The following is an 18,404-nucleotide window of genomic DNA, read 5'->3' on the forward strand; positions in this document are numbered from 1 at the left end:
CCAGGGAAGAGGAAGGGGGGGCGTCACCGGCCGCTAAGTACTAAATAGGCGTGCAAACCTTCACAGCCTTCTGCTCGCTCACTCTGCCAGTACCTTGGCGAAAACCCTCCTCGCTTCCTCCACTTCGATTTATCCTCCTCTCATCAACCACAACCGCAACCCCCCATCGTTGTCGCTCCTGTCGATACCTCCTCCATCTCACCCACCGTCGATTCGGACTTGGTAGCTGGTCGTCATTTGTTTACGCACCTCTGCCTGTCCTCGTTTGCTTGCAGAGGCCACCTGACCGGCCGCTGCCCTTCACACAACCAGCCACTCCCCAACTCCATTCTCCAGCTCCGGCTCTCTCTGTCCTCCATCACAACAATTCTCACCCTCAACGCCCAACATGTCCGAGGTCACATCACGGTCGTCCGCTTCGCGCGGCAGAGGTTCTGGCCGCGGCGGTCGTGGCGGCTTCGCTGGTCGTGGAGGTCGCAGACCCAATGGTGCCGACAAGCCTGATCACAGCGACTCCCCTGCCGCCTTTGACGACGACGGCGACCTGGGCGAGCTTCGAAAGCTGTACGGAGATAAGACTTCTGTCATCCGCGAGATGTTCCCAGACTGGTCCGAGGCCGACGTTCTTTTTGCTCTCCAAGAGACAAACGGTGATCAATCCGAAGCTGTGACGCGCATTGCTGAAGGTAGGCTTGCTATTTTTTCTTCCAGTCAGCCTGGAACGGGCGCGCAACATCAACAGCGCACCACCAATACCTTGCCGCTTTTGCCTTGTTGCTGCAAATTTTTTATTATTCTCCCGTGACACAGCTGACCCTGTCTTTCCCGCTCTGTAGGTACCATTTCTCAATGGGGTGAAGTCTCCAAGGCCAAGAAGCCTGCTCGCACGAAGGCCAAGGATGCTGCTCCTGCCGCGACTACCACTACCGAACAGACGACTGCCGCGCCCCGCGCTGCTCGCGGCGGCCGCGCCGTGTCCGAAGGAGGTCGAGGACGAGGCCGAGCCACAGAGAGAGGTGGTCGCGGTGGTGCTCCTCGTGGTCGTACCGCCCAGCCTCCCATCAACGGTGCCTCGCGCAACAAGGAGAACCAGCAGCTGTCTGTCCCTACTGAGGAGTCCTCTGCTTGGACCGAGACCAAAGCCAAGGCTGAGCCCGTTGACACTAAGCCTGCCTCTGAGCAGTCCGCCAGCAAGCCCGCCAATCTCGCCAAGACATGGGCCAGTATGCTCCGTCAGTCGACCGTCCCCCCCAAGCCCGCTCCTGTGCATGACCAGGCCCAGGCCAGCTCTGCCGACTCTGCTGAGCCCGCTGATGCCCCCGAAACTGTCCCTGCACCCGCTCTTGCTACTGAAGAAAAGCCCAAGGCCGACGAGGAGACGACTCCCGTTGCCGCGACTGCTGATCTGGTCATTGACGAGCCTGCGCTGCCGCCCTCCAAGGACGATCTCACAGAGATAAATCTTGAACAGGTTATTGACGACTCCCAGCCAGCCGCGACTGGCACCGCCGCAAGCACTGCCGCTGACTCTTGGGATCCACGACAGAGCGATATTAGTTCCACCGCCACTCCCCTCTCCGCCGCCCAGCGCCAGCACCAGAGAGTGCCCATCAGTGGTTACGCCGCCTCTGCCCTCAAGGCTACCACTGACAGAACTGCCCGACCCCCCGGCTTCCAGCGCCGTGTTCTCGACCAAGAAGAGGCTGTCCGCATGCCTGGCAACCGTGAAGTCGATCGCGCTGCTGTTCAGTTTGGCGCCTTCAACCTCGGTGATGGTGACGAGGATGTCGATGGTGAACGCGAGGACGCCGAGACTCGCGGTCAACCTCCTGCCGACTCTCCTGTTGCCCAGCCTCGCACTTCCCTCCCTCCTCCTGTAGCCCAACCCTCTGCGGCACCCGAATCCTTCCCCAAGGCCGCTGCTCCTGGTATGTTGCTCCCAAAGCAGCTGCGCTCGAAAGCTGCTTTTCAGAGCATGGCTAACACTGCATCAGGTACTGGACCTACCGCACAGATTCCTACTCATCGTAAGTTCATCTACCAGCAACCACGCCGCAAAACACAAAGCTAATCATTTGTTTAGCCGCCCAACCTGTCATCCCTGGCCAGCAGTACGGCCGTTACGCCCAGGATCCATCTGCCCAGAAGCCCATCGACCCATTCGGCCAGCAAGCTACGGCCGTTTCCCAACCGCCCTTCGACAGCTTCTCCTCTACTACCACGACCCAAACCCCCTCCCAAGGCGCCTTTAGCTCTGCCCCCGATTATTCCAACTACTACACCGCCAACCAGCAGGAGCGCAACGCCTATAATAACTACTATGCTCAGCAGTACAGCCAACAGCAGCAGCAGGCTCCTCACGGCCAGCATGACGCTCAGCAGCGACCCCTGGGTGGCTACAACGCTGCCCAGACCGATAGCTTGAGCCAGTATCCTCAGAGCGGATCGTCACACGGCCAGCCCCGTTTTGGCGTCACCGCTGACAGCCAAAACAGTGGCCACTCTACCCCTAACCCTGCCAGCCAGGCCCAGCAGCAGATTCCTCAGGGCCAGCAGGCTCAACCCGGTCAGCAGGGACAGGCTGGCGCGCCCGGCTCCCAACCTCAGGGCCATGGACAACAGTACCCCGGCTACAACCATCCTTACTACCCGTACTACCAACAATACTACTCTGGATACGGCCAAGGTAACTTTGGTCCTTACGGAAAGGGTGGCATGTACGGCCAGCCATACGGCATGTCTCCCAACGCGCCTTATGAACACGCCAGCTCGCCCGGTAACTTTGCACCATCCAACGCTCACCGCGACAACGCCGCCAGCTCTGGCCTGGGTGACTACGGCCGCGGTTCTGCTAGCCAGACTGGCTCTCAGCCTGGCCTCGGTGCCACCGGGTTTGGCGGCTCCCACGACAGCTTTTCCCGAGGTGGCTCCGCCTTCCAGTCGCAGACGCAGGGTTTCAACAGCCAAGCCCAGCCTGGCGCTGGTGCCTCGGGTGCTGACGACCTGAAGCCTTTTGGCGACGGCAAAGCCTCTGGACCCTCTCCCTCTATTGGGGGTGCCCGTCCCGGGTCGGCCACTAACACTGGCCCTGGCGGACAGGCCAGCGGCCTGCCTCCTCCCCAGACCTCGCAGATGGGCGGTGGATACGGCGGCTACCCGAGCCACCTGCAGGGCCATGGCGGCCACGGTAGCGGCGCCTACGGAATGGGCAATACCGGCGCTGGAGCTAACCAGCACGGTAACACCCCCTATGGCTCTTACGGCAACCAAGGTTTTGGCAGCGGTGGCTACTACGGTGCTGGTCAGCAGCAGCAGCAGCGCGGCGGCTGGGGAGGCAACTACCATTAGTGGGGTAGACACCGTGATGAGAAACGGCGCGGCCGCCATCGTCGTGGAGGCATGAGCTTCCGTGACATTGAGATGCGAGAGGAGCGAAGAATGCAAGCGCTTGCGCTAGACTCGCCACGGCGCTGTTGAATGCAATCGCAGGTGCCGAAGACTGCGGGACGATTTGACCCGCAGCGAAATGTATTTTGTTTGTCACCAGAAGCCATGATGACCAGGGGAATTGGGACGGAAATGCGAGACGGATGGATTGTCTCGACTGTTCAACTATGCATAACGTGTACGATTGTTTCTATGGACTAGTTTTTCTATCTTTTTTGATTTTGCTCGTTTTTTTATTCCCAAAACTCACCGGAGGAGGACATGACGCAAACCCAACGACGAGCACTGGCGAAGTGTTTTTAACAAAGAGCTAGGGATACACCAGGGTTGGTTGTGGTTGCCATGGACGGCCTCGGCTGTTTGCTTCCAGGCGGTGATGCGGTCGGTATTTTTGTTTTCACTTGCGCTGCAATAGCAATACGAAAGGAAGGGAAGAATAAAAATGTCATTGTTTATGGGAACGGAAAGGGAGACGAATTCGCAACGGCAATGGAAAGATTGGTCATACGTATAGGGGCATGATGGCTGTTTGGCATGAGAGATGCTATGGGGATGTGTATAGTCTAGACAGCCGGAATGAACGCATTGACAAGGGCATATTCTCATGTCCAACGTGATGTTACACACGTCTGTGACGAAGTGATGCATGGATGAGCTGGTCGACGAGCATGGTTGATGGCATGTAGCCCGATGATGCGGATTCCAGCACTAACGGGCACTCCACAGCAGCCGCGGGGTGGGCGATTGACTACGACACTTTCTTTCAAGTCTCTCCCTCTCTGTCTTGGTGCCGCAATCCAAGTTGGTTCAGGTACACAACGCGCAGACAATGCCGTCCAACGAGAACGCTCAGGCAATCATGGCCGCCATCGCCACAGACAGGAGCAAAGTGCTCGGCGTGGTCATTGGCGACAAGAAGATTGAGCCGCCTGGCTTCTACATTCCTCGCGGCGGTACGTAGCCCCCATCCCTCTCTGCCATTTCATCGACACAATTATACTCATGCCTGTCGAATAGAAGCCAGGGCCCTTCCCGAAATCAGCTTCCCTGTTCCCAACCCCTCTGCGCGGTACATTATCGTCAGCATGGACTTTGACGCGCCCTATCCGTCGTGGCCCTTTTTCGGCCCTGTTCTGCACTGGGTCCAGGCCAACCTCGTCCCTATCAGCTCTTCCTCTGCACAGGAGGGCGACTTTGTCACACTCGGGATGGAGGAGGGGTCGGTTGGGTGCATCGCGAGGTACCTGTCGCCGAATCCGCCGCCGGGGAGCACGCCGCATCGATATGGGTTTTATCTGTACGAGCAGCCGGACGGATTTGACGCCGCGCGGTGGGCACCGGATGCGGATGGGAACATGGGAAACTGGACGAGGATACGGTTTGGCTTGGATGAGTGGGAGAAGGAGGCTGGTCTGGGCGCGATGTTGGCGGCAAACTATTTTACAAGCAATTAATTTGGAAAAACGGGACACATGATATGAACCCGCTGCGCTTATACCTCTTGCTGAACTCAAAGAGGGAGATAAAGGACAGAAAGAAATCTGTGATTAGTTTATTAATGCAATGTGTAGAGCTAATGCGTCTTGCCATCTCGTGTTCCCTCTGTCCCCTCCAGGTCGCTGTACAGCCGATACTGATAGTCCAGGCTGGGATCATTGAACCGCGCCTTGATGTCCAGCGTCTCGATGATTTCCATGTCCGCCGGCTCCAGCGCGAAATCCGACTCGACATTCTCTTTGATCTGCCAGTCCACCGTGCTCTTGGGAATCACCGAGCGACCGGCGTTGACGCCCCAAGCCAGCACAACCTGGACCACGCTCTTGCCGTACTTGGTCGCCAGCTCGCGCAGCACGGGCTGGTCGATGACGCGCTTCATGTGCGCGACCTCTTTGCTCCAGCCGGTGGAGCGGTAAAAGTCATTCATGTTGCCGAGCGGGCTGAACTGCACGACATGGATGCCCTGCGCGCGGAGCCAGCTGTTAAAGTCCCGTTGCTGGAGGTACGGGTGGACTTCCATCTGGTGCACTGCGGGGATCTATACTCGATTTTAATGACTCTGGCTCTGGTGTGTTGGGAAGAGAAGGGGTAGATTGCGACTTACGGTGGAAGACTCGCGGATCAAGGTCTCGAGTTCGCCCTTGCTAAAGTTGGACACGCCAATCGCTCGGGCCTTGCCCTTGGCGACGAGCTTCTCCATGGCGTGCCACGTCGCCAGGTACGTTGTCTCGCCCAAGAGCATCTTACCGCTCTCGTCACGCGGGAACTCTGCGGTACCACGCTTAAACGTCACCGGGTAGTGCATCATGAGGAGATCGACATAGGGCGTGTCCAGATCCTGCAGCGACTGGTCGAGCGCGGCCTCGACGTCGTCCGGGTGGTAGCTGTTGCACCATAGTTTCGTTCCTAGAAACACGTCCTCGCGAGGCACGCCGCTTGTCTTGAGACCTCTACCGACCTGCTTCTCGATGTGGTAGACCTTGGCCGTGTCGATGAGGCGCAGGCCGGCGCGGAGGGCGCGCGACACGGCGTCTTCCTGGGCCTCGGGGTCTTGGAACGTGCCGAACCCGATGGAGGGAATGGAGGCGCCTGTGTTGAGCGTGAATCGGCGAGGCTCAGTGGTGATGGATCGTGATTGGTGAAATTTGGAGGTCGTGATGAGCTTGCTGGGTTGCATGGCACGAGCGACCGTGCGTGTGACACGGCAGGACTTCATGGTGAAACGCGTACAAGAGAGGACGAGAAGCGTTGCAATGCGCCGACTGACGGCTTGGTAGCTGTGACTATAAGTTGATGGCGATGATATGATGAGTTGTCATATAACAGTCAGGAAGAAGTGAGCCGGTTATATTGAAGGCATACACGCCCCGATGCGCTGGTGGCGGCCCTCGTGCCGAGCTCGGGTGTGGAGATGCACACGACGCCGGCACGGGGTGCTAAACGCAAGGCTGCCGGGGGAAGTTGAATGTCCGTAAGTAGAGATTGAAAGTTTTTCGGTGGACTTTTGTCGATTTACCCCAAGGCCAAGTTGATTAGCTCACCAAAGGCGGTATCCCTTACGTCGCGCAGTGCATTCAAATGGTTCGTCTTCAGCCTCAACCAAGCATCATCAAAATACATCGTTACAGCAGGACAATTAAAATTATTGCAAATGAGCGTACATGCCACCATCTACCAGAATCTGCGACCCCGTCATCCACGTACTAAGCTGATCGCACGCCAAAAACACCGCCGGTCCCGCCAGGTCCTCCGCCCTGCCCACGCCCATCGGAATCTTTTGCTCCAGAAACGCCCGCTTCTTCTCGTCCCGCATGTCCATGTCTGCCAGCTGTGTGTGCACCGTGCCGGGCAGCAGCGCGTTGCAGCGGATGTTGTGAGGCGCCAGCGCGACGGCCATGGACTGCACCATGGACGCGATCGCGGCCTTACTCGGCGTGTAGTGCACTTGCAGGCCGCCGCCCTGCAACGCGCTGATGGAGGAGATGCCGATGATGGAGCCGCCGTGGCCCTGCTTGACCATTTGGCGGGCGGCGGACTGGCATGTGTAGAAGGCGCCGTTGACGTTTACGGCCATTGTGCTGTCGAATTGCTTCTTTTCAAGGCTTGGAGCAAGTTAGCACGGGCTATTTTGGAAAGAGGTCTTTTGTTTTGACCGAATGTGGCGTAGAACTTACGAGAGAAATTCGGCAGGCTTGAAGATGCCAGCGTTGGATACCAGAATGTCTAGCTTTCCCCATGCCGCGACGGCCGCTGCGACGAGCTGGTCGCCTGTCTTGGGGTCTGTGATGTCGCCTGCGAGCTCGAGCAGCTCACCTGCGGGCTGCTCCGAGGATGCGTGATTCTTAATGTCCGCGGCAGCTTTCAGGAGGCTTTTCTTGAGCTCTCTATCTTGCGGAAGATCGAGGTGGTTGACGGCCACGTTGGCGCCCTGTCTCAGGTATTCTAGCGTAATGGCACGACCGATGCCCGTAGTGCCGCCGGTGATGCAGGCAGTTTTGCCGCGCAGCAGGCCTCGAATTAGAGTTTTGTTCATGATGGTGTTTTTTGTAAATGAATCGTTTTGTAGAGCTGTTTCGAATCTTCGATTGTCCGTCTGACAAAACTGCAACCAGTGGCGCGACTTTGAGATTCGCTGAGAATGACTTATACGAGCGAATGAGATGGAGCACAGGTTGACGTAGTACGAACACAGAGATAAGCCACACACATGGTGTGGGGAATGATTCTTTTGCCGAAACCAACGACTTGCACCTAGTTTGCATCCCGCTGCTATAGCTAGGCAATTGCCGAAGCTGAAAACACTGCGGAGATCAAGCCATCGACGCCCTCCAATTCATTGAACTTCCCCGCAAACCCCACACACATTTGCAGAATAGTCGGAGTCCTCGTCTCGGGGGCATAACCCCACAGACTCGGCTAAAGGTGCCGGCAAAAGAACGCCTCGAGTCGAGCATTGTCTTTTGCCATATACACAAATTCGAGAGGCAGAAAAAAGTCCAGGGTGACGTATCGATGTAGCTGCCGAAGGCTGTTTCAAAGTCGAAGCAAACTAACCCTGTGGGCTGCGTCGCCCGATGCGCCGGCAAGTGCAGCCGCACAAGGGCCGGGATCCGGCCCGGCGTTTCACACGCAACCGGCTTTCTCGGGGCCGGGGATTGAGAGAAACAACTGGATGGTAAGTGTTCGCTGAGTGTCAGAGCGAATCCTTTCAAACTTTGAATCACTACTGTTTAATAATGTCATGCTGTTGTTTTATTCCGATGCGCTGACGCTTTCCCATGTAGTCTGACCTGCCGCCGTCGCCACGTCAAGTGTGACGAGGCCAAGCCTAAATGCAAGGCTTGTTCGCGCATTGACAAACCTTGTGCCTGGCCAGATGCTGCCCCTTCAGTGTCAGATATTGATGGAGAAAAAAGTACATCCACGCAAAGTAGGCAGGACAGCCATGATACAGCTGTCCAAGAAACCGAGTCGGCAGAATACTCGGTGTCTACAGATCGCCAACCCCAGGCTGAAACTTCTGAGAATGGCTTTGCGTCACCAGGCTGCAATGTACTAGAGCTGTCTCCAGTCACGAGCCCAAATTCGCAAAGAAACGCGACCGAAAGATGGTCAGATAGGAGTGATCTTGCAGCTCGCGTCTCCAATGTGACAACCCAAAGCCATACAAACCCCACACCAGTAATACACACTGATCCATTACAACGCTCACTATCATCTACCCATGGAGACAACTCTCCCGGCGCAGATAGAGCGACAGAGTACATTCTTTCGCCCAGTTCGATACAGTCCATACCACAGACACTGGGCGCCTCGCCCAATCTTCATTCTCTCGGACCATTCACCAACGACTGGACACATGCCGACTCTGCTGCGCAGCAGAGCTTCAATGTTGACGATGCTGCCTCGGCTTGGGCCAGCTTACTACTGCGAGATGCCTCGTCACGGATAGACGGTGGCGGTGACACTGGACTGGAGCTGCCGGGCCTCGATCTAAATGGCGCGCTTGGGCCGTCCATACGGCCGTTGCCGCCTGCGCCTGCGGTTCGAGTCAGCGACCAACAACAAGGGGGCACATTTACTGCGGAACGGCCAGCAATTCAAGGCTCTTCCTTGGGAGCTCATGCTACCGGGCTCCAATACGAGCATGACAAGCCTTGGCAGTCGTCTGTGTCGTTGAAGCTGGAGAAGCACGAGTACCTCCTCTTCCACGACTTTGTACAGAATTTGAGTCTCTGGGTATGTCATTCTCTGCATATCTGTGTCACTGCTAACGAATACTATCCTAGATGGACTTCTTTGACCCTCAAAGACCATTTGGTACAATTGTTCCGCATCTAGCTGTACGTAATTGCACTCCGCCGATCCGTTACAAGTAAAGGCCGATTTAACAAGACATAGATGAGAAACGTTGGCCTCATGAATGCCATTCTGGCCCTGTCCATACGACACCTATCTCTCAACGTCCGGTTCCAACCAAAGGACAGCCGCCCGCAAGATCCCCTCGACGCCCTTCCCTTTTACTTCATGACACTGCACTACATTCGCGAAGCGATGCAGTATGACTCGTACAAGAGCAGCCTCGAGCTGCTCGCCACCGCATCCATCGTCTCGGCGTACGAGATGCTCGACGGATCCAGCACGGACTGGGAGCGCCACCTGCGCGGCCTGTCCTGCATACAGCACTCGCAGGGCATCCACGGCGACTCGGGCGGGCTCAAGCAGGCCGTCTGGTGGACGTGGCTGTGCCAGGACGTATGGGCCGCCTGGCGCGAGGGGCGGAAACCGCTGACGACGTGGCGGCCCGACAAGCAGCTGTCGGAGCTCGACAACTTTGAGCTTGCGGCGCGCTCGGTGTATCTTTTTGCGCAGACGGTCGGTTTCTGCTCCAAGGAGGAGATTGCGCTGGGCCAGCAGGATGCGAAGGCGAGACTGGCCAAGGCGCAGGGCCTGCAGCTGTCGCTGAACAGATGGCACAAATGCTTACCTCCGGATTTCAACTCTCTCCCGCTGGACACTTCGACTTATGATGGGGTCTTTGAGCCAATGTGGATACATCCGCCTAATTTTGGTAAGTTGGAATGACACAAAATGAATACGCACCGCAGCGCTCATGCAGAAAATCAGGTGTCGCGGTGCAGCTTTACCACTGCTCTCGCGTGTTGATCTTGACAAACTCGCCATGTCTGGGCGGCATGGCCGAGTATCAGAAGCAGCGTAAGGAACTTGACCAGCACATTGGGTCAATATGCGGGATTGCCGTGCATCTAAAGGGCGATCCTGAGAGCGTAATGTGTTCCCAGGCTTTATTTATCGGTAAGGCATCACATAAATAAGACCGAGACAAAAGAGAGACGCCGCTAATGTTTCCTTGTTATTTCTACTACAGCCGGTCTATTTATAATTGAGCAACGACAGCGCGAAGCTGTTTTGGAAATGCTTGAAAGCTGTTGGCGACGTGCTGGTTGGCCACATGAATCTTTGTCTGTCGAACTCCAGCGTCGATGGAACGAGGATTAATAAGTTTGCGGGACAGTTGTTTCTTTCATTTATCTTTCTCTACTTCAGAAAGACTATCTATCTAAATAAATACAGAGCCCTCAATCAGGCTTTGCCGGCCGAGCCGCAAATCTCCATCCATTTCATCGTCAGCTTGACGACCTTGTCGGTACTCTCCTCGATGATTCTAGTATGTGGTAGCTTTCGGGTAGAATCATGATGCAAGTACTCGTAGTAGTCGTCCAGGACAAGCCGGTTCACGTTTACCTTGGAAACACCGAGCGCGATGCACTTTTGCAAAATGTCCTTTGGAAATCCGTTTGTGCCGTGCAGCGCAATGCGAACCCTGCCCCCAATTTGGCTTCTTATTGAAGCAAGCCTGTATAGCAAGAATCAGTAACCAATTCTCACCGAAACGCCAAGTACCGTGCGCTACGTACCGCTCAAAGTCAAGCTGTGGTCCTTCGGGCCCATATTCTCCATGAATATTTTTGAACGCTGGTGCCAATGTATCTACGCCCGTGCCGACGAACTCCTCTACTTCCTCGGGCGTAGTCAAACAAGCCTCCAGCTCTGCAGTATCCATGACACCGTCCTCTGCGCCTTCGATGCGACCCGGTTCTGCTTCCGTAGCAATTCCCCGCTCTTGGCAGTACTTTACAAGAGCTGCTGTTTTTGCCAGGTTCTCTTCTTTTTCGTAGTGTGACATATCCACCATGATGCTGTCGAATGGCAGCATGTCCGCGGCGAGCTTGACAATGGCCGGGTCTTGGGCGTGGTCGAGGTGGATCGAGATTGGGACGCACGCCGCATCGCGTGCGATTGCGGCGCTGCGAATCAGCAGACCGTCAGCATATGTGACTGCCCATGGGAAAAATTGCAAGATCAGTGGCGACCGAGCCTTTTCCGCGGCCTTGACAAGGCCGTAGAGTTGCTCAATGTTGTACGCGATTGCTGCGATGACGCCATACCGGCCGTCTTCTGCAGCTTTGAGAATGAGATTTGTGCGGCTTGAACCGCCGTTGGAATTTGCCATGATTTGTGGCGAAGCTGGCAGCATGAATGGGAATTATATCAATAGGAATGAGTGGCAGGGCTCAGATGCGGCTAATGTCGCTCTTCAAATAGAGCAATAGTCGGATTCTCGCGACGCCTTGAACCGATGCGATGAAATTCGACCGAATCACCCATTCAATATAGTACAAAGTCCTCCTTATTGGTCTAGATAAGCAGCAGTTATCAAGCAAGCTAGTCGGACATGTGGAGTTTACTTTCGCCGAGTCTGTTTATTGTATTGCCCTCGTAACGAGACCGCAAATCCGATCCACCAGCGGACCGTGTTAGTGGCAGTGAGGCAATGACGCCAGCCGAGCTGCCGCAGGGTACATGGCAACGGAAAAGTCATGTCGGCACTACCATGTAGATCAATCCATAGCATAGCTTATACTTACTTCACAGCGTGGTCCCTATCCTTTTTCAAGCCACAACTACCATTTGCTGGCACTTCACCACAATGAGCCAATATGCTTCCCATAGCTCATCGGACCCATCCATCAATCAAGAGTCGAAACCAGTCACCGGTTGGAAACGGCATCATAAAGAATTCGAGCACGTCTTGGGAATTCAGCCAAAATTTGAACTCCTCATCTCGTCCCCCGACACGCCATTCGCCCACGAAGCAGGTGTATACTTTGAATCAGAAGACGTGCTCTTTGTGACGAGTAATCGCCTCGTTGAAAACGGCAAAAATGGCCTCGAGAAAAGCCAGCATGTCCAAATTTCTCGCATTGACCTATCGCAATTCCGTCGCAAAGGAAGCGGGCTCGCTACAAGAGACGAGATCTCCGGTGGCTCCATTCAGATGGGCAATGGCGGGGTCAATTACCAAGATGGCATCTTATTCTGTGCTCAAGGATCTGACATGTCGCCAAGCGGCCTGGTATGGATGTCCAAAAGCGCACCGTTTCAAACAAAGGCAATCGTAACGAGCTACCACGGCGTTCAATTCAACTCTGTGAATGATGTTGTTGTGAGCAAGCTAGACGGTAGTATCTGGTTCACGGATCCGACGTACGGTCACGAGCAGGGGTACAAAGCATCGCCATCTTTACCAAGTCAGGTGTACCGATATATCCCTGATGAAAACGGCGGATACGGCAGCATCAGAGCAGTGGTCGATGGTTTCGGCCACCCGAATGGCTTGTGCTTTTCTCCAGATGAGAGCACCCTGTACATCACGGACACGGACAAAGTGCATGGCTCTGGCCACATTCGCAGTGATCGGCCATCTTCCATGTAAGTCACGCCGTCGACGAGTGTGTAACTGATGGGACTTTAAAGCGGCGACTGACATCTTTCCCCAGATATGCGTTTGACGTCATTCGCAGACATGGGCACCCGATGGTATGCAACCGACGATTGTTCGCCTTCGTCGAGGCGGGTATTCCAGACGGCATCAAATGCGACACGGATGGTCGCGTGTACAGTGGCTGCGGCGATGGGATACACGTCTGGTCAGAAAGTGGCGTGCCACTGGGCCGCTTTCAAATCGCAGGCGGCGTGGCCAACTTTTGCTTTGGTCGCCCGGGAGAGATCTTTGCCTTGAATGAGCATCATTTGTGGAGAGTCAGTATTGCTTCGTCAATACAGGGCGCTCTACTGGCTGATTTGCCCACTCATGCCAAGGGCAGGAGAAAAATCACAACTATGGTTAGGAATGGTCTTCGTAACGTGTTTTGCTGAATTGAATGGGATAGTGAAGCCGTTGTACTTCCAGCAGAGCACATAGACACACAATTACAGCAGCAACTCGCCATAGGAAATTCCGTCAGACCCTACAGAATAATTGTATGGCAAAGAAATTGTTAGATTGCGAAAATAAGAAAAAGACTTGTTGGAAATTATCTAGTTTAAGCTATCGACATACTCCTGGAAAATCTGTTCGCAGCTAGAGTCAAACCCGAGACCCATCCTCTTTGCATTCCCAAAATCCGAGGTCTGCGGCCAGCTATTCAGCAGCCTCTCCGCTTCGACATCTCTTTCCACCTTTAGCAAAGCCAGCTTCTCCTCACCACACACCGCACCCACCGCCTTGACCATGTCGCCGACCGTCACCGAGATGCCCGGCATGTATACGGCGCGAATGTGCGCCGGCATGGCGTCGCTCGGCGCCTCCATGACCCGGACGAAATTCTCGATCATGACGCGCGGGCTGCAGATGACCTGTCTGGCCGCGTGGTCGTCAATCGGCATGATGCACTCTAGTCCGGCCATGGGCTCGCGCACCATGCCGCTCAGGAAGGATGCGGCCGAGCGACTGGGCGCCCCGGGACGAACCGTCACCGTCGGCAGTCTCACGCTAAAAGCGTCCAGCAGGCCGCGACGGTGAAAGTCGTTGACAAAGGCCTCCATCATGAGCTTGTGCGTGCCGTATACGCCAATGGGGGTCGCTGGTGTATCGTCGGTTATGGTCCCGTTCGTGGTATACGGCGGCCCATATACAGCTTGCGTCGAGGCATAGACAACACGCGGCTTCTTGTCGCCATTGCGTAGTTTCGAAACGGCCGTCAATAGAGCCTGCGTTGCTTCAATGTTGACCTTGGTGGAAAGCGCGGGATTTGCCTCGCAGCCCACCGACATGATGCCATGGAAGATGAAGATGGCATCCCAGCTGGGATTGAGAGCGAGTAGCCTCGTGATTTCATCACCGACTGTGAGATCAGCGCCGACGCAGACACAGCGTTCATCGTCGGAGAAGCTCCTTGGCGGGACCGGCGCCTTGAGGTCCGTGAGCACCACGCGGTTTGCGCTGTTCTTGAGTAGCTTGCTAGCTAGGATAGGTCCGAGAAAGCCAGCACCGCCGGTGATGAGAATGTTTTTCGTTGCCGTCATTTTGTTGGATGATGAGGAACAAGGGAAAAGTGGTTGGCGGAGCTGTGTCAATTGATGTAAAGCTTCGCGAATATGCGACCATCAACTTATGCGCGTATTTATATTCCCTTCCACGGACGCGCATAGCGCCCGGCTCACAGATCAATTCGGCTGCGCTGATGACCTGCCTTGAGCCTCTTTGGAATCCGGCGCGCGTGTCGGGGTACTCGTGGAGCACCATCAGCGCCGCTCAGCTCCAGCTCGTCCTCGTCTCGAGGGCATCAATACTTCGTGGCCCCAGTGTGCCCCGACATCAGGTAATTACTACTCGCTATCTTCCTATTTGTCTAGAATCTAGAAACTGGGTAGCTAAATTCTCGCCTCATCTCCAGCTATAGCTAAATTCTCATAAAACACTAGTAAGTCCTAGCTAAATACTTGTAGAATACTAGTAAGCTTTAGCTAAATACTTGTATATTACCTAGCTACTGACTAAATACTTATATATTATCTAAGTGCTAGCTAAATACTTGTCTCCTTTAAGACTTTAGGCCTCTTATACCTGGTATAATCTCTGGAAGGGCTTGCTTAATTATTGAACTCGTTGTGATGCGAACTGCTTGAATCCACCTTGGCTTCTGCATCTTGATCCGCCTTTTTGAACACACCACCCGCTTGCTCCCTCTCTTCTTTGAGTCTCGCAAATGTTTTTTCCGCATCCCAGCTCCATGGGGTGGGTGCCGCAAACAAGAGATCCATTTCTTCAAGAGTTCTCTGGTTTGACTCAGGGTAGAGAGCCCACACTGCAAGGCTGTTAGAAAAGCACCGAAAGAAGTTGCAAGATGCGGCGACGTACCAATGGGAATGCTCAAGACATTGACAGCGGCAAAAATGTACATCATCTTCTCGTTGATTGCGCTCACAACGTACGGCAGTACAAGAGTAAGTGTACTAAGAAAATGTTAGCGTCAACATATGGAAACCTCGACGATGGACTTGCCCGTTCCCGATGCTCCATCCGACAACACCCCATGCATTGCCCTTGGCGCGCACATGAATCGGGAAAATCTCCGCCGGGTACAGCCAGGGAACTGTCAGCCACGTGGCACCAAACACAAAGGTGTATAGATAGACCATGGATGCTGCCGCCGCACCCCATGCGTTGGCAGTGGCGATGTGACCTCCGTCTCGCGCGTTGAGGCCGCCGCGCGACAGGCCGCCGACGAGGACCATGGCAATGGCTTGGCCGACTGAGCCCCAGTACAGAGTCATGCGACGACCGATGCGATCAATGGTGAAGACGCAGATTAGCGTGGAAAACATGTAGAAAATATTGTTCAGCCCAGCTACCCATTGGGTCTTGTCCGGCGCAAAGCCTGCAATCTGGAAAATAGCTGTCGATCGAACAAACATTAGTACAACCAGCACCTTCACCATCTGGAGGCAAACTTACTCGGCCCGTACATGGTCACACCTGCTATTCCAGTCCAGCATTGGATAATCTGCAGCCATATGACCAACTGCACTCTGCGTCCAGTATGCAGTCTTCCCGACTTCCAACCAAAGAGCATGTGGATATAGGAAGTCCCTTCTGCGCTCCTCTCAAGCTCTAGAACATTGCGAATATCCCGATACTCTGCCTCCGCCACACCCGACTGCTCGCCCTCCACGCCTCTGAGCCGCTCCAAGACGTAGAGCGCCTCGTCGTTGCGGCCCGCCTTGACCAGCCAGCGCGGCGACTCTGGAAAAGCCCAGCACAGGGCCAGCAGGAACAGCAGCGGCAGGATCTGAAACGCGATCGGGAACCGCCAGCGAATCTCGGACGCGCCACCATCAACAAAGCTCACGCCATAGGCGATCCAGTACGCGACCACCACGCCAAAGATGTTGAGCGTAAACTCCATGGCGATGAAGGTGCCGCGGCTCGTGTGGTCGGACAGCTCCGATGCCCACGCGGGGACGATACCGTTGAGGATTCCCGTGCCGATGCCGTTGACGAAGCGCGAGCCCAGCATCCACGACGGGTTCTGCGCCGAGGCCTGCAGCGACGCGCCAAAGATGGCCCAGACGGCGCCGGCGCCGATGGTGCCGATGCGGCCGAACCGGTCGCCAAAGGCGCCGCCGGCGAGGCAGCCGACGAGCGTGCCAAAGTAGAAGATGGCCATGATGCCGCCCTGGAGGAGCGTCTTTTCGATGACGAGGCTCCCGTCGGCGGCGAGATGGCCGAGGCCCATGCGGTCGACGTAGTTGATGCTCTGGTTCACCCCGCCCATGAGGCCTTGGTCGTAGCCTGGCAATCTCCTTGTTAGCTGAAGGGTTTGAAATTCGGCCCTGTCAGGTTTGAGAGTTGAGTGGGAGACATACCAAAGAAGAAGATGGACATGCCGGCCAGCACGTTGACGGCAATGAGCAACGGTCGCTGCTGCAGCCGAGCGGCCACCATCCAGCTCTTTCTCTGATCAAAGGATAGAAATGTCATCTTGGCAAAATGAACAAGGAGTTGGCACTAAGAGATGATAGTTTGTGTTTCCTGCTTCCAAAAAAGCACAGTGGGTTCCATTACGTTCTCGCGTGGAGCACGAGTTGGTTTATGTATGTGCTCGCCGAACTTTTATTCAAAGTGCCAGGCCTTCGTTTTGGGGTATCTAGGAAGCAATCCGGGGCCCCAGATTTGGCTAGTGAATAGCGTCATGTCTGTGCAGTACTACGGGGAACTCTACACAGTCGCTCTGGGAGGCGTCCCTCGAGCCGAGGGCCCTTGACTCGTCCCGCGACCAATATGTAAGCCCTCGTGCCGAAGCCCGAGGTATGCGAGAACGATATCAATCGTGTGTGTATGAAATTTGATACATTACTTACATTGCCAAAGAGATGTAATTCTTCTGTAGATATAAAGCGAAATGTAAAGGCTAATTACACCAGCCAGTCCCACGGGCGTCCGCAACGCCAACTACACCCAGCACCCAGAATGCCCCTCCACGTCCCGTCAAACCTGGACAGCCCAGTGCTGTCTCTCTTTTCCCTCCAGGACAAAATCGCCGTCGTCACGGGCGGATCTCGCGGCATTGGCCTGCAAGTCGTGACCGCGCTCGCTGAAGCCGGCGCCGACGTAGCATTCATCTACCACCGCAGCAGCGACGCCTCCAAGACCGCAGACGCCATCGCCTCCAGGACCGGTCGCCGCATACAAGCCTACAAATCCGACGTCACTGACCGCAAGGTCATCGCTGCAGCCATCAGCCACATCACGCAGACGTTTGGCCGCGGCCGCCTCGACATCATGGTGGCCAACGCCGGTGTCTGCCAAAACGTGCCGTCGCTCGAGTACGACGAAGAGACGTGGACGCGCATGAACAGCGTCAACTACGACGGCGTCATGTGGACGGCCCTCGCTGCCGGGCAGATCTTCAAGGCGCAGGGCCGCGGGAACTTGATCATCACGGCGTCGGTCAGCGCGGGGCTCGTCAACGTGCCGCAGACGCAGGCCGCGTACAACGCGTCCAAGGCGGGCGTGCTGATGCTGGCCAAGAGCCTGGCCGTCGAGTGGGCAGACTTTGCGAGGGTCAATTGTGTTTCGCCGGGCTACGTGCACACAGAGAGTGAGTGCTGCTGCTCACTTGATATTAGATAGAGACGTTGTTAAGTGCTGACGAGATGAAAACAGTGATTACGACCCAGCCGGCACATCTGCTGGAGAAATGGCTTGGGATGATTCCAGGTGGGAGGACGTGTCAGCCGGCGGAGCTAAAAGGCGCATGTGCTTGGTTCTTCTTGTGTGATACCCTGTTTTGCTAACGCCAGCCGCAGATTTACACATTTCTCGCCAGTGATGCGTCATCGTACATGACGGGCTCTAATCTCATCATAGACGGAGGTTTCACGCTACCATGATAATAAGAGGAAGTATGCAGTCTAGGTGTAAAAATAGGGAGACCGGTCTAAGACAATGCAAATTACTGTACGACCAGGATGTTTGAAAAATGCTGCACTATAGATTGCATGTACTACATTACTGCCTTAGATGTGTGTACTGCATGAGGTGTGACACAACCTTCGCTCGCGAGATTATACCCTGAAAAAACTGAAATATC

At 55.3% G+C, this 18,404-nt stretch overlaps 10 protein-coding genes across 10 annotated transcripts; 5 read left to right on the forward strand and 5 right to left on the reverse strand.

Moving 5' to 3' along the window:
- Nucleotides 1-388: 388 nt before the first annotated feature.
- On the forward strand, nucleotides 389-3,348 carry LMH87_002837 (uncharacterized protein; the record flags this gene model as incomplete). Its single annotated transcript, XM_056194357.1, has 5 exons — nucleotides 389-686; nucleotides 837-1,471; nucleotides 1,547-1,928; nucleotides 1,995-2,027; nucleotides 2,084-3,348. The coding sequence occupies 5 exons, from the start codon at nucleotides 389-391 to the stop codon at nucleotides 3,346-3,348; spliced, it is 2,613 nt and encodes an 870-aa protein (XP_056051303.1).
- A 928-nt stretch (nucleotides 3,349-4,276) lies between these two features.
- LMH87_002838 (uncharacterized protein) lies at nucleotides 4,277-4,901 on the forward strand (the record flags this gene model as incomplete). Its single annotated transcript, XM_056194358.1, has 2 exons — nucleotides 4,277-4,400; nucleotides 4,465-4,901. 2 exons carry the CDS (start codon nucleotides 4,277-4,279, stop codon nucleotides 4,899-4,901), a joined length of 561 nt encoding a protein of 186 aa, XP_056051304.1.
- A 119-nt stretch (nucleotides 4,902-5,020) lies between these two features.
- LMH87_002839 (uncharacterized protein) lies at nucleotides 5,021-6,160 on the reverse strand (the record flags this gene model as incomplete). Its single annotated transcript, XM_056194359.1, has 2 exons — nucleotides 5,021-5,482; nucleotides 5,549-6,160. The coding sequence occupies 2 exons, from the start codon at nucleotides 6,158-6,160 to the stop codon at nucleotides 5,021-5,023; spliced, it is 1,074 nt and encodes a 357-aa protein (XP_056051305.1).
- Nucleotides 6,161-6,586: 426 nt separating this feature from the next.
- Nucleotides 6,587-7,477, reverse strand: LMH87_002840 (uncharacterized protein; the record flags this gene model as incomplete). The annotated part of the gene is made up of 2 exons (XM_056194360.1): nucleotides 6,587-7,046; nucleotides 7,119-7,477. 2 exons carry the CDS (start codon nucleotides 7,475-7,477, stop codon nucleotides 6,587-6,589), a joined length of 819 nt encoding a protein of 272 aa, XP_056051306.1.
- A 541-nt stretch (nucleotides 7,478-8,018) lies between these two features.
- LMH87_002841 (uncharacterized protein) lies at nucleotides 8,019-10,464 on the forward strand (the record flags this gene model as incomplete). Its single annotated transcript, XM_056194361.1, has 6 exons — nucleotides 8,019-8,119; nucleotides 8,229-9,183; nucleotides 9,234-9,287; nucleotides 9,346-10,015; nucleotides 10,072-10,260; nucleotides 10,334-10,464. The coding sequence occupies 6 exons, from the start codon at nucleotides 8,019-8,021 to the stop codon at nucleotides 10,462-10,464; spliced, it is 2,100 nt and encodes a 699-aa protein (XP_056051307.1).
- Nucleotides 10,465-10,548: 84 nt separating this feature from the next.
- On the reverse strand, nucleotides 10,549-11,503 carry LMH87_002842 (uncharacterized protein; the record flags this gene model as incomplete). Its single annotated transcript, XM_056194362.1, has 2 exons — nucleotides 10,549-10,822; nucleotides 10,884-11,503. 2 exons carry the CDS (start codon nucleotides 11,501-11,503, stop codon nucleotides 10,549-10,551), a joined length of 894 nt encoding a protein of 297 aa, XP_056051308.1.
- A 453-nt stretch (nucleotides 11,504-11,956) lies between these two features.
- On the forward strand, nucleotides 11,957-13,185 carry LMH87_002843 (uncharacterized protein; the record flags this gene model as incomplete). Its single annotated transcript, XM_056194365.1, has 2 exons — nucleotides 11,957-12,738; nucleotides 12,807-13,185. 2 exons carry the CDS (start codon nucleotides 11,957-11,959, stop codon nucleotides 13,183-13,185), a joined length of 1,161 nt encoding a protein of 386 aa, XP_056051309.1.
- Nucleotides 13,186-13,347: 162 nt separating this feature from the next.
- Nucleotides 13,348-14,334, reverse strand: LMH87_002844 (uncharacterized protein; the record flags this gene model as incomplete). The annotated part of the gene is made up of 1 exon (XM_056194366.1): nucleotides 13,348-14,334. One exon carries the CDS (start codon nucleotides 14,332-14,334, stop codon nucleotides 13,348-13,350), a length of 987 nt encoding a protein of 328 aa, XP_056051310.1.
- Nucleotides 14,335-14,901: 567 nt separating this feature from the next.
- LMH87_002845 (uncharacterized protein) lies at nucleotides 14,902-16,792 on the reverse strand (the record flags this gene model as incomplete). The annotated part of the gene is made up of 5 exons (XM_056194367.1): nucleotides 14,902-15,116; nucleotides 15,170-15,264; nucleotides 15,314-15,707; nucleotides 15,767-16,603; nucleotides 16,678-16,792. 5 exons carry the CDS (start codon nucleotides 16,790-16,792, stop codon nucleotides 14,902-14,904), a joined length of 1,656 nt encoding a protein of 551 aa, XP_056051311.1.
- A 489-nt stretch (nucleotides 16,793-17,281) lies between these two features.
- Nucleotides 17,282-18,204, forward strand: LMH87_002846 (uncharacterized protein; the record flags this gene model as incomplete). Its single annotated transcript, XM_056194368.1, has 3 exons — nucleotides 17,282-17,912; nucleotides 17,978-18,066; nucleotides 18,121-18,204. The coding sequence occupies 3 exons, from the start codon at nucleotides 17,282-17,284 to the stop codon at nucleotides 18,202-18,204; spliced, it is 804 nt and encodes a 267-aa protein (XP_056051312.1).
- Nucleotides 18,205-18,404: the final 200 nt, after the last annotated feature.

This window comes from Akanthomyces muscarius, chromosome 3 (genome assembly GCF_028009165.1).
Source record: "Akanthomyces muscarius strain Ve6 chromosome 3, whole genome shotgun sequence".
NCBI classification, from domain to species: Eukaryota; Fungi; Ascomycota; class Sordariomycetes; order Hypocreales; family Cordycipitaceae; genus Akanthomyces; species Akanthomyces muscarius.